The 13,608-nt window shown below is 45.8% G+C and overlaps 1 protein-coding gene across 1 annotated transcript in view; it reads right to left on the bottom strand.

The window, feature by feature from the left end:
• The window catches only part of LOC133548265 (ephrin type-B receptor 2-like), a 74,394-nt gene extending 61,610 nt beyond the window's left edge, over nt 1-12,784 (bottom strand). Inside the window, exons 1-3 of the mRNA XM_061893582.1 lie at nt 12,752-12,784; nt 12,486-12,696; nt 4,714-5,049 (exon numbers count right to left, since the gene is read on the bottom strand). Coding sequence (XP_061749566.1) covers nt 4,714-5,049; nt 12,486-12,696; nt 12,752-12,784 — 580 coding nt within the window. The remainder of the gene's footprint in view (nt 1-4,713; nt 5,050-12,485; nt 12,697-12,751) is intronic.
• Between the last annotated feature and the right edge of the window lie 824 nt (nt 12,785-13,608).

Genomic DNA, 13,608 nt, shown 5'->3' on the forward strand with positions numbered 1-13,608 from the left:
ATCTTCAAGCCGCTTTCCGACCTTTGCTTCACAAGATTTGGCGTTTGCGGGCACTCTTATTTACGTGCCTCCACTTAGACAGCGTTTACACAGCGCTATCTTTGCTACACCAGTAGTTTTTAGCGCTTCCATAGCGAGTCTACAGACAAGTTAGAACAGAACACCTACTTTGTATTAGAAATGGCGACAGATGCTCCACAACAAGAGGATAGACTAACTTAAGGATATCATTGACCAGGGGCTGGACTACAATGACGGACGCGTGCAAGTTTCCGGGATCCCAAATACACATCAACAGGTACCAATAGGTAAGAAAAGTAGGTTTTGCATATTATTGCGAAACACAATACAAGATAATGTCTCCTATTGGGTGCCAGGTTGGGGTCCTTACACACACACCATGATAATAATACCTGTATGTTGAAGCACAGTACGTCTGACTATGGTAGTCGTAATGCTCTGACAATCCATCAAGTGGTGCGGCCTCATAGTTGACCAAATTCATATGAAAACATTTTGACAGATTAATGTTCTATAGTCTCAATGAAACATCAACGTTTTGGTCTTGCTTGCTTACAAGTACTTGCTAGCGTCCTTTTTTGAACGGGCTTCAACCTGCAATCCACACGTATCTCTTATGTGTGACGGCCATCTACTGGTCACATTCATCTTAAAATTGCTTTGAGGTTGGAAAGCACAACTAGGATTAATACGTACATGAGGCGCACTGCCGAGTTTGGAAGGGAACAAAAAAGATTGGAAGTGCACCTTATTGCTCAAAAATATACATCACTTTTGAAGTGAGGATTGTAGAGTTATGTCATTATTTAGTACATCCATTTTCCACTTTGGTTTTTTTTGAAGCAGCAAACATGGATTTGTGATAAGTGCTTGGTGCTGACAAAGGAAATCATTCAGAAAGCGATCTCAATGTCTAAACTCTGTGTGTGTGTGTGTGTGTGTGTATTTGTGTGTGTGTGTGTGTGTGTGTGTGCGTGCGTGTGTGTGTGTGTGGGGTGGGGGGGCCTTAAAATATTAACTTTTGCAGCAGGTTGTCATCACCTGAGAAAGGTGTGCTGAGAGGGCATGTATTCTAAATGCAGCCTCTAAAATAGAAATGTTGAATTATAAATATGTCCCCTTGCTCCCCGGCCTGGATTAGGGCGGGTGGTGGTGGTGGTGGTGGTGGGGGGGGGGGGGGGGGGGGGTGTATGTTGACTTGCACGTCTCATCCCTCTGAAGGTGGACAATCAGCAGTAGCCTGAAGGCGTGTGCATTGACAGGATGTTAATTGCGTCCAGCCGAGGGAAGGAGTGTGTGATGTTTGATGCCGAGTGATCATTCCTGTGATCACATGACCTTCCCTTTGAAGGCAGATTTGGATGTCTTCTCCGGTCTTGTGCTGATGGAGCCAGAAGTGCTCACATGACTCCTGAATCATTCAAACATGCCATCAATTACTTGACTGATTCCACAATCCACGTGCTAATTCTCCACCGGGATGACATCATGAAGTTCACATGAAAGCACGCACAGCTTGTGGAGGTCACATGATGTCGGAGATCACGTGACCTTTCATCTCGCTTGCTCCACATCTCGGGCCGGGAAGGAAAAAATGCAACCCAGGGAATCCATTTTTGGAATCCCTTGCTTTAAGGACAGCTATGGGTGGAATCGTCACACAACGTGCAAACTTTGGCTCCATTTAGCAGGAAACAATCACAACAGAGCTCATTTGGATTTTCCCTACACTTTGAACCCTGCGGCTGCAGCTCATTGATGTTTTCTTCTTCGCTGACGGTGATGGCATGAATGAACTAGAAACAAAAACAGCACGATGGCATGGCTATAAACAACTAAAACAAAAGACTTACTGGGACAAAAACCAGAGGCATGAAGAGCAAGGTGTGTGGCAGGTGATCAAAGGCATGAAGAGCAAGGTGTGTGGCAGGTGATCAAAGGCATGAAGAGCAAGGTGTGTGGCAGGTGATCAAAGGCTTGAAGAGCAAGGTGTGTGGCAGGTGATCAAAGGCATGAAGAGCAAGGTGTGTGGCAGGTGATCAAAGGCATGAAGAGCAAGGTGTGTGGCAGGTGATCAAAGGCATGAAGAGCAAGGTGTGTGGCAGGTGATCAAAGGCTTGAAGAGCAAGGTGTGTGGCAGGTGATCAAAGGCATGAAGAGCAAGGTGTGTGGCAGGTGATCAAAGGCATGAAGGATGTGCAGCAAGCAGTAAGCAATATGCAGGCATGAAGGCAACATGCACAGTTCCCAGACCGATGGACAGAAAGTACATGATTTAAATAGTAGCTGTGGTAATGAGAAACAGGCGTGGCAAGGTGGGAACTAATGAGTAACCATGGTGACAAAGAAAACAAGGAAGTGCAAACGCAGGAGATGGATGTCCAAAAAACTAAACATAACATGATCAAACATAACACCTGCTTCACAGGTATGACACATGCATATATACATGTTCAGTGCACTCACAGTGTCATTCTACATATAGTGCATACAGTGCAGTGAGTGCACTCACAGTGTCATTCTACATATAGTGTATACAGCACAGTGAGTGCACTGACAGTGTCATTCTACATATAGTGCATACAGTGCAGTGAGTGCACTGACAGTGTCATTCTACATATAGTGCATACAGTGCAGTGAGTACACTCACAGTGTCTACATATAGTGTATACAGTGCAGTGAGTGCACTGACAGTGTCTACATATAGTGTATACAGTGCAGTGAGTGCACTGACAGTGTCTACATATAGTGTATACAGTGCAGTGAGTGCACTGACAGTGTCTACATATAGTGTATACAGTGCAGTGAGTGCACTGACAGTGTCTACATATAGTGTATACAGTGCAGTGAGTGCACTGACAGTGTCTACATATAGTGCATACAGTGCAGTGAGTGCACTGACAGTGTCTACATATAGTGTATACAGTGCAGTGAGTGCACTGACAGTGTCATTCTACATATAGTGCATACAGTGCAGTGAGTGCACTCACAGTGTCTACATATAGTGCATACAGTGCAGTGAGTGCACTCACAGTGTCATTCTACATATAGTGTATACAGCACAGTGAGTGCACTGACAGTGTCATTCTACATATAGTGTATACAGCACAGTGAGTGCACTCACAGTGTCATTCTACATATAGTGCATGCAGTGCAGTGAGTGCACTGACAGTGTCATTCTACATATAGTGCATACAGTGCAGTGAGTACACTCACAGTGTCTACATATAGTGTATACAGTGCAGTGAGTGCACTGACAGTGTCTACATATAGTGTATACAGTGCAGTGAGTGCACTGACAGTGTCTACATATAGTGCATACAGTGCAGTGAGTGCACTGACAGTGTCTACATATAGTGTATACAGTGCAGTGAGTGCACTGACAGTGTCATTCTACATATAGTGCATACAGTGCAGTGAGTGCACTGACAGTGTCTACATATAGTGCATACAGTGCAGTGAGTGCACTGACAGTGTCATTCTACATATAGTGCATACAGTGCAGTGAGTACACTCACAGTGTCTACATATAGTGTATACAGTGCAGTGAGTGCACTGACAGTGTCTACATATAGTGCATACAGTGCAGTGAGTACACTCACAGTGTCTACATATAGTGTATACAGTGCAGTGAGTGCACTGACAGTGTCTACATATAGTGTATACAGTGCAGTGAGTGCACTGACAGTGTCTACATATAGTGTATACAGTGCAGTGAGTGCACTGACAGTGTCTACATATAGTGTATACAGTGCAGTGAGTGCACTGACAGTGTCTACATATAGTGCATACAGTGCAGTGAGTGCACTGACAGTGTCTACATATAGTGTATACAGTGCAGTGAGTGCACTGACAGTGTCATTCTACATATAGTGCATACAGTGCAGTGAGTGCACTCACAGTGTCTACATATAGTGCATACAGTGCAGTGAGTGCACTCACAGTGTCATTCTACATATAGTGTATACAGCACAGTGAGTGCACTGACAGTGTCATTCTACATATAGTGTATACAGCACAGTGAGTGCACTCACAGTGTCATTCTACATATAGTGCATACAGTGCAGTGAGTGCACTGACAGTGTCATTCTACATATAGTGCATACAGTGCAGTGAGTACACTCACAGTGTCTACATATAGTGTATACAGTGCAGTGAGTGCACTGACAGTGTCTACATATAGTGTATACAGTGCAGTGAGTGCACTGACAGTGTCTACATATAGTGCATACAGTGCAGTGAGTGCACTGACAGTGTCTACATATAGTGTATACAGTGCAGTGAGTGCACTGACAGTGTCATTCTACATATAGTGCATACAGTGCAGTGAGTGCACTGACAGTGTCTACATATAGTGTATACAGTGCAGTGAGTGCACTGACAGTGTCATTCTACATATAGTGCATACAGTGCAGTGAGTGCACTCACAGTGTCTACATATAGTGCATACAGTGCAGTGAGTGCACTGACAGTGTCATTCTACATATAGTGCATACAGTGCAGTGAGTGCACTGACAGTGTCATTCTACATATAGTGCATACAGTGCAGTGAGTGCACTGACAGTGTCTACCTATAGTGCATACAGTGCAGTGAGTGCACTGACAGTGTCATTCTCCATATAGTGTTTACAGTGCACTCAGAGTGTCATTCTCGCAGCAAAGTGCTGGTGGAGTGGGCCGGCGCTCACTTACCCGCCTGGTTGGTGGTGATGTTGACGGAGGCGTACTGGGGGGAGTACGGGCTCTGGTCCGACACCCCGTTGACCGCCTGCACCTCAAAGGTGTACTGCGTGTGGGCCAGCAGGTCGCTGATGTAGACCCGGGGCTCCGTCAGGCCCAGCTGGCGGGGCAAGAACTGAACGTTGTCCCCGCAGCGCGTGCAGCCTCCCCGCCCGCCGCCGCAGCTCTTGCAGATGATGTTGAAGACCACGTCCTCGCGGCCGCCCGAGTCCCGGGGAGCCACCCAGTCCAGCATGACCGAGGTCTCGTTGACGCTGGAGATCACCGTCTGTGGAGCCGAGGGCACCGCTGAAAGAGGGGAGACATAACCGAGTCATTAACGCTGACATTCACACTCAACAGGGGACAAGAATACTACCAGGTGACAAGAATACTACCAGGTGACAAGAATACTACCAGGTGAGAAGAATACTACCAGGCGACAAGAATACTACCAGGCGACAAGAATACTACCAGGTGACAAGAATACTACCAGGTGAGAAGAATACTACCAGGCGACAAGAATACTGCCAGGTGACAAGAATACTACCAGGTGAGAAGAATACTACCAGGCGACAAGAATACTACCAGGTGACAAGAATACTACCAGGAGCACGCAGAACACTTTCAGTCTCCATCAATCACAATGCTGATATCTCTTGGCTGTGGGGGTTCTCATCCTTAGCATACATTCTGCACACTAAGGGCCAGACCCAACCCGGCGTGTGCAAACTCTAAAATGTTGGTGTCATTTTACTACTGAGACCGCCTTCTTTGTGTGCGCTTTTCACCATGGAGACACTCATTTACTGCACACTCATGTTATCTCGCTCCTGCCTAACACGTGACCTCAACTTCCCCCTTTTTGCAGTGGATTAATATTGGCCTGCGGATCAATGGATCGCTAGGAGGATGCTTGATCAAAAAAAAAAATTGGAAACATTTCCAATAATTTATCCCAATTGAGAATGAATGAGCAAAATACAAAGCTTTCCATATCCCGCATTTCTCAACAGGTTTCAACACCTTTCATTCATCTTGGACAATCAAACAATCATTTTACAAATTCAGAAAAAAATCCTGGAATTTCCGAAATTCCCAGTTTTCTAAAGCCCTTTTTTTACCTCTTGTCCCAAATATTTCACAGTCCACATTTTCCAGCAAAATCCAACTATTCCACCATCAAAACATTCCTTTTGAGAAAAAAATAATTTTCCGTACGGATCTCCGTTTCCCTGAAACTCCAAAATTCCAATTCTCAATTCAAACTCTTTTTACCTCAACCGATTGGAAGAATTCCAACACCAATCCATTCATAAAATCTAGCACAATTATTAGTCTCCATATTTCCCCCCAAAATCCTAGTTTTCCAGAAATTCTCACATTTCCAGGAAATTCCCTTCCAAATGAATGTCTATATTCAAAGTTTTACAATGCCCCAAATTCTCCAAATTGTGCGCCACTTTCAACCTTTCCACCATCCACACACACTCTTCCAGGATCTCGTGAGGCATAACAGCTTTTCCTTTTCCCCAAATTCACAGTTTTACTGAAATTTCCAGGAATTTTCCCCAACAAATGGGCCAAATACAAACCTACAAATCCCACATTTCACAAGCGATTTGAACCGTCCCAACATCCTCACACTCCCCTCGCCCTGGATGGTAAATTAGTTGTACCTGTATAGCGCTTTTCTACCTTCAAAGACACTACTTCCACATTCACCCATTCACACACGTACCACATTTACCCATTCACACACACATTCACACACTGATGGTGGGAGTGGCCATGCAAGGCCCTATCCAGGACCCATCAGGAGCAAGGGTGACGTGTCTGGCTCAAGGACACAACGGACGTGACTAGGTTGGTGGAAGCTGGGGATGGAACCAGGATCCCTCAGGTTGCTGGCACGACCTCTCTTCCGACCGCACCACGCCCCCCTGGGGTCTTAAGGCCTTCACACGCCATCCCCTAGCGGACTTGCAAACTGTGGCAGAGTGATGATGTCGTAGCGTGAGATTTGATGGCGTTACATCCACACGCCAAGATTGAGCAGATGAGGCTAAAGCTAATTATTACTCAAATCTCATCCACCGTAATAAAAACGATCCTAAATTTTTGTTTAGTACGGTAGCATCGCTAACCCAACAAGGGACTCCTTCCAGTAGCTCCACCCACTCAGCTGATGACTTTATGCAATTCTTTAGTAAGAAAATTGAAGTCATTAGAAAGGAGATTAAAGACAATGCGTCCCAGCTACAACGGGGTTCTATTAACACTGACACGATTGTATATACGGCGGATACTGCCCTCCAAAATAGTTTCTCTCGTTTTGAGGAAATAACATTAGAGGAATTGTTACAACGTGTAAATGGAATAAAACAAACAACATGTTTACTTGACCCTCTTCCTGGGAAACTGATCAAGGAGCTCTTTGTATTATTAGGTCCATCAGTGCTAAATATTATAAACTTATCACTTTCCTCGGGCACTGTTCCCCTAGCATTCAAAAAAGCGGTTATTCATCCTCTTCTTAAAAGACCTAACCTCGATCCTGACCTCATGGTAAACTACCGACCGGTGTCTCACCTTCCCTTTATTTCAAAAATCCTCGAAAAAATTGTTGCGGAGCAGTTAAATGAACACTTAGCGTCTAACAATCTATGTGAAACCTTTCAATCCGGTTTCAGGGCAAATCACTCCACGGAGACAGCCCTCGCAATAATGACTAATGATCTATTGCTAACGATGGATTCTGATGCGTCATCTATGTTGCTGCTCCTCGATCTTAGCGCTGCTTTCGATACTGTCGATCATAATATTTTATTAGAACGTATCAAAACACGAATTGGTATGTCAGACTTAGCCCTGTCTTGGTTTAACTCTTATCTTACTGATAGGATGCAGTGTGTCTCCCATAACAATGTGACCTCGGACTACGTTAAGGTAACGTGTGGAGTTCCCCAGGGTTCGGTCCTTGGCCCTGCACTCTTCAGCATCTACATGCTGCCCCTAGGTGACATCATACGCAAATACGGTGTTAGCTTTCACTGTTATGCTGATGACACCCAACTCTACGCTGTGAACGGGACTCTCGCTGCTGTGTTGGATCCGCTCTGGACTGGACTCTCGCGACTGTGTTGGATCCATTATGGATTGATCTTTCACAGTATCATGTTCTCATAGTCATCATTGTCACCGACGTCCCACTGGGTCATTATTGTCACCGATGTCCCACTGGGTGTGAGTTTTCCTTGCCCTTATGTGGGCCTACCGAGGATGTCGTAGTGGTTTGTGCAGCCCTTTGAGACACTAGTGATTTAGGGCTATATAAGTAAACATTGATTGATTGATTGATATTCTTCCCAGACCGTGGTTCCACGCTGCATCTTTCTCCAGGGCTGCTCCACACAAACAACGCTCCCTGGCAGGATTCCCATTCACTGGAGTAGATTTTCCGAGCTGCTGCCCACATTGAAGTGTTCCCCGACTAAAGTGGCTGAAAGACGAAGGCTCGGTGAGAGCGACACATTGCAGGCCAAAGAAGACAAAACAAAACAAGCCACGATAAACCAAGGGACTCCTCCCACAATTTCTGGACTCTCCAATCGATGGCTTCTGGTGAAAGCTGCTTTGTAAGGCAGCAATTAGGAGATTGGTGCCTCTGCTTCTCGGTTGCCAAACAAAACTCCTCCTCAGCGGGACGGAGATGCTGAGGAGGAGTCCCACCCCCCTTTAGTTTGGGCTTCAATGGTGCCGAGCGGTGCTGTGCTGAAGCGAGTGACGAGATGCTCCACAGCAGCTGCTGGACTCCCACAGCCGGGCTTATGCAAATCTCTTTGTTGAGGCCGCTCCTTTCAGCCGCCGCAGAGAGAAAGCCAAGGAAACACAAACGCCAGCAAAACCATGAAAGGGGCGGAGTTTTGTTTATTTCAGACCTAGGCTCTTTGCTATCAAGCCTGGGTCAGCTTCACATTCAGCTTCATTGGCAGGACCAGAGCGCCAACGTCCTCTGCTCTGTCTTCCTGCACCCTCCGTCTGATTTAGTTTTTAGTTTATTAAGGATCCCCATTAGTCTACACCGCAGTGGAGACTATTCTTCCTGGGGTCCAGGCAAAAAACATCACACAACCACAGAACAAACGATTAAAATGCAGTACAACATGATCCAATAATAAATTGTCATAATACAAAAATATCAACAACAAAGAACCAAAAAATACTAATAGATGTTGTTACTTAATAATTTTCATCCATCCATCCATTTTCTACCGCTTATTCCCTTTCGGGGTCGCGGGGGGCGCTGGCGCCTATCTCAGCTACAATCGGGCGGAAGGCGGGGTACACCCTGGACAAGTCGCCACCTCATCGCAGGGCCAACACAGATAGACAGACAACATTCACACTCACATTCACACACTAGGGCCAATTTAGGGTTGCCAATCAACCTATCCCCAGGTGCATGTCTTTGGAAGTGGGAGGAAGCCGGAGTATACATTTTTGCAAAAATAAAACAAAGAACCAATGGGCTAAAACACATTAGTGTACCAAAGACAAACAATAAGTGACGAAAAAGTATCATCCATCCATTTTCTGCTGCTTATCCCATAATCAATAAAATACTCAATAGTCAATAAAAACAGTCATGACATTAGGTACAATCTAAAATAATCTCTTTACGCAATACTTCTCCTTTTAGTTTATTCTTAAAGCCCGATGTCCGAGGCACGCCGGCCCGGCAATGCGCGTCTCGTCTTTGGAAAGCCGCGCCATACGGAGGACAACGTCCCATCGGAGCGAGGGGGGCGGTCCTGACCGCCACTGACCTCTGACCCCCCCGCCTCTTCTGCTGACGGGTGTGACATGTGACAGTTCGCACACACGTGACTCGCGAGTGTTGTGTCCGATTGAGTCCACTAGGACTCCGCTAGGAAGCCGCACCGCTTGATGGATTGTCGGCGCATTACGGCGACCATAGTCAGACGTACTGTGCTGCAACATCTGCTAGTATTATTATGTTGTGTGGATAAGGAGCCCAACATGGCAACTACTAGCAGACATTATCTTCACAACATTATGCAAATTCAACTTTTGTTACCTGCTGATATTTGGGATCTGCATAAGTTCCCAAAATCTGCACCATCGTCGATAAGCTTTTCTCAATCAATCAATCAATGTTTATTTATACAGCCCCAAATCACAAATGTCTCAAAGGACTGCACAAATCATTACGACTACAACATCCTCGGAAGAACCCACAAAAGGGCAAGGAAAACTCACACCCAGTGGGCAGGGAGAATTCACATCCAGTGGGACGCCAGTGACAATGCTGACTATGAGAAACCTTGGAGAGGACCTCAGATGTGGGCAACCCTCCCCCCTCTAGGGGACCGAAAGCAATGGATGTCGAGCGGGTCTAACATGATACTGTGAAAGTTCAATCCATAGTGGCTCCAAGACAGCAGTGAGAGTCCCGTCCACAGGAAACCATCTCAAGCGGATCAGCAGCGTAGAGATGTCCCCAACCGATACAGGCGAGCGGTCCATCCTGGGTCCCGACGAGCGGTCCATCCTGGGTCTTGACTCTGGACAGTCAAGACCCAGTCAAGGGAGGGGGGGACATAGGAGAAAGAAAAGAAGCGGCAGATCAACTGGTCTAAAAAGGAGGTCTATTTAAAGGCTAGAGTATACAGATGAGTTTTAAGATGAGACTTAAATGCTTCTTTCTTTGTCTCTGCTCTTGTTGTGGGGCATTCATCCTCCGCTAGCAAGTGCCCGAAAGCAAACAAAACACCAAAACTTTGATGTTTTATTGAGAGAATACAACATTACACAAAAATATGTCAAAACGTTTTAGTACGACTTTGGTGAGCTATGAAGCCACACCACTTGGTGGATTGTGGGAGCATTACGACTACCATAGTCAGACGTACTGTGCTGCAACATTTTGTATCATTATGCTGTGTGGATAAGGACCCCAACATGGCACCTATTAGGAAACATTACCTGGCATTTTGTTCAGCAATATTATGCAATACCAACATTTCTTACCTATTGGTACCTGCTGATGTGTATTTGGGATCTGCATAAGTCCTGAAAATGTACACGTGTCCACCTTTGTAATCATCAATCAATCAATCAATGTTTACTTATATAGCCCTAAATCACTAGTGTCTCAAAGGGCTGCACAAACCACCACGACATCCTCGGTAGGCCCACATAAGGGCAAGGAAAACTCACACCCAGTGGGACATTGGTGACAATAATGACCCAGTGGGACGTCGGTGACAATAATGACTATGAGAACCTTAGAGAGGAGGAAAGCAATGGATGTCGAGCGGATCTAACATGATACTGTGAAAGTTCAATCCACAATGGATACAACACAGTCGCGAGAGTCCAGTCCAAAGAGGATCCAAGACACAGCAGCGAGAGTCCCGTTCACAGCGGAGCCAGCAGGAAACCATCCCAAGCGGAGGCGGACCAGCAGCGCAGAGATGTCCCCAGCCGATACACAGGCGAGCAGTACATGGCCACCGGATCGGGCTTTGGGAATCACTAATAAGCCGGAGTCCTTTGAACGCAGATTTCTTGCCGGGACATATGGTACAATACAATCGGCAAGATAAGATGGAGCTAGACCGTGTAGTATTTTATACGTAAGTAGTAAAACCTTAAAGTCACATCTTAAGTGCACAGGAAGCCAGTGCAGGTGAGCCAGTACAGGCGTAATGTGATCAAACTTTCTTGTTCTTGTCAAAAGTCTAGCAGCCGCATTTTGTACCAACTGTAATCTTTTAATGCTAGACATGGGGAGACCCGAAAATAATACGTTACAGTAGTCGAGGCGAGACGTAACAAACGCATGGATAATGATCTCGGCGTCTTTAGTGGACAGAATGGAGCGAATTTTAGCGATGTTACGGAGATGAAAGAAGGCCGTTTTAGTAACGCTTTTAATGTGTGCCTCAAAGGAGAGAGTTGGGTGGAAGATAATACCCAGATTCTTTACCGTGTCGCCTTGTTTAATTGTTTGGTTGTCAAATGTTAGAGTTGTATTATTAAATAGAGTTCGGTGTCTAGCAGGACCGATAATCAGCATTTCCGTTTTTTTGGCGTTGAGTTGCAAAAAGTTAGCGGACATCCATTGTTTAATTTCATTAAGACACGCCTCCAGCTGACTACAATCCGGCATGTTGGTCAGCTTTAGGGGCATGTAGAGTTGGGTGTCATCAGCGTAACAGTGAAAGCTAACACCGTATTTGCGTATGATGTCACCTAGCGGCAGCATATAGATGCTGAAGAGTGCAGGGCCAAGGACCGAACCCTGGGGAACTCCACACGTTACCTTAACGTAGTCCGAGGTCACATTGTTATGGGAGACACACTGCATCCTATCAGTAAGATAAGAGTTAAACCAAGACAGGGCTAAGTCTGACATACCAATTCGTGTTTTGATACGTTCTAATAAAATATTACGATCAATAAGCTCCTTTCTTTTTCTCTATCCTCTTCTTGGGGGACATTCATCCTCCACTGTTGCTGTTTGTAAAATAAAGTAGTGTACAATTCTAGCTAACATCTGTCAGTAGACTCACCATGGATGCTATTAAAACTACCGGTACAAAAAAATGAGACCCGCCCCCACAACGGCACATCCTGAAGAGACGGTCAGCAAGCGACTTGAAGAAGGTCGGTAGAACATCATGTGTGCAACATTTTGACCAAAGGACAGTACTTACTGGTGCAGGGCATCTGGAAGGGGTCTGAGTCGGTGCGGTAGTAGCCGTTGCGGCAGACGCAGTTGATGGCGCCCTCGCTGGTCGTGCGGCTGTTGATGGGACACTGGGAGCAGGACTGGTCTCCCTGGGTCGGCTTGAAGAAGCCCGAGGCGCACGCTGGAAGACAAAGTGTGAAATCCTCATTTAGTGGATGCTCATAAAGGACCCTACCCTACGGTGAAACATTATGAGCAAATACAGCGCCGTACGTTCTACTTTCTTCCTACGCTTTGAACCCTGCGGCGTATAAAACATATCATTTTGGTTGTGCTTACCAACCTAAGCAATTTCATTTGGTGCATGGTGAAATGATAAGTGTGGCCAGTAGATGGCAGTCACACATAAGAGATACATTTGGACTGGATGTCCAATAAATGATGCCAGCAATTACCTGTAAGCAAGCAACACCAACATGTGGATGTTACATTAAAAATATTGAACATTACACAAAAATATGTCAAAATGTTTTAGTACGACTTTGGTAAGTTAAAGTTAGTTCCTGCTGTTTAAATTGTCAGAGCATCACGACCATAGTCAGACGTACTGTGCTTCAACATACGGTATTTATATAACGTGTATAAGGACCCCAACATGGCACCTATTAGGAGAAATCTGCCGTTTTGTTCTGCAATATTACGCAAAATCAACTTTTTTTTTTTTACCTATGGGTACCTGCTGATCTGTATTTGGGATCCGCATAAGTCCCGGAAATTTGCCATTTATTTATGGATTTTTCTTCGCTTGCGGCCATGATTTAATGACTTGCATTAATCCATCCATCCATCCATTTTCTACCGCTTATTCCCTTTTTTGGGGTCGCGGGGGGCGCTGGCGCCCATCCCAGCCACAATCGGGCGGAAGGCGGGGTACACCCTGGACAAGTCGCCACCTCCTCGCAGGGCCAACACAGATAGACAGACAACATTCACACTCACATTCACACACTAGGGCCAATTTAGTGTTGCCAATCAACCTATCCCCAGGTGCATGTCTTTGGAGGTGGGAGGGGCCTATCCCCAGGTGCATGTCTTTGGAGGTGGGAGGGGCCTACCCCCAGGTGCATGTCTTTGGAAGTGGGAGGAAG

The sequence above is a fragment of the Nerophis ophidion genome, linkage group LG02 (assembly GCF_033978795.1).
Source record: "Nerophis ophidion isolate RoL-2023_Sa linkage group LG02, RoL_Noph_v1.0, whole genome shotgun sequence".
NCBI classification, from domain to species: Eukaryota; Metazoa; Chordata; class Actinopteri; order Syngnathiformes; family Syngnathidae; genus Nerophis; species Nerophis ophidion.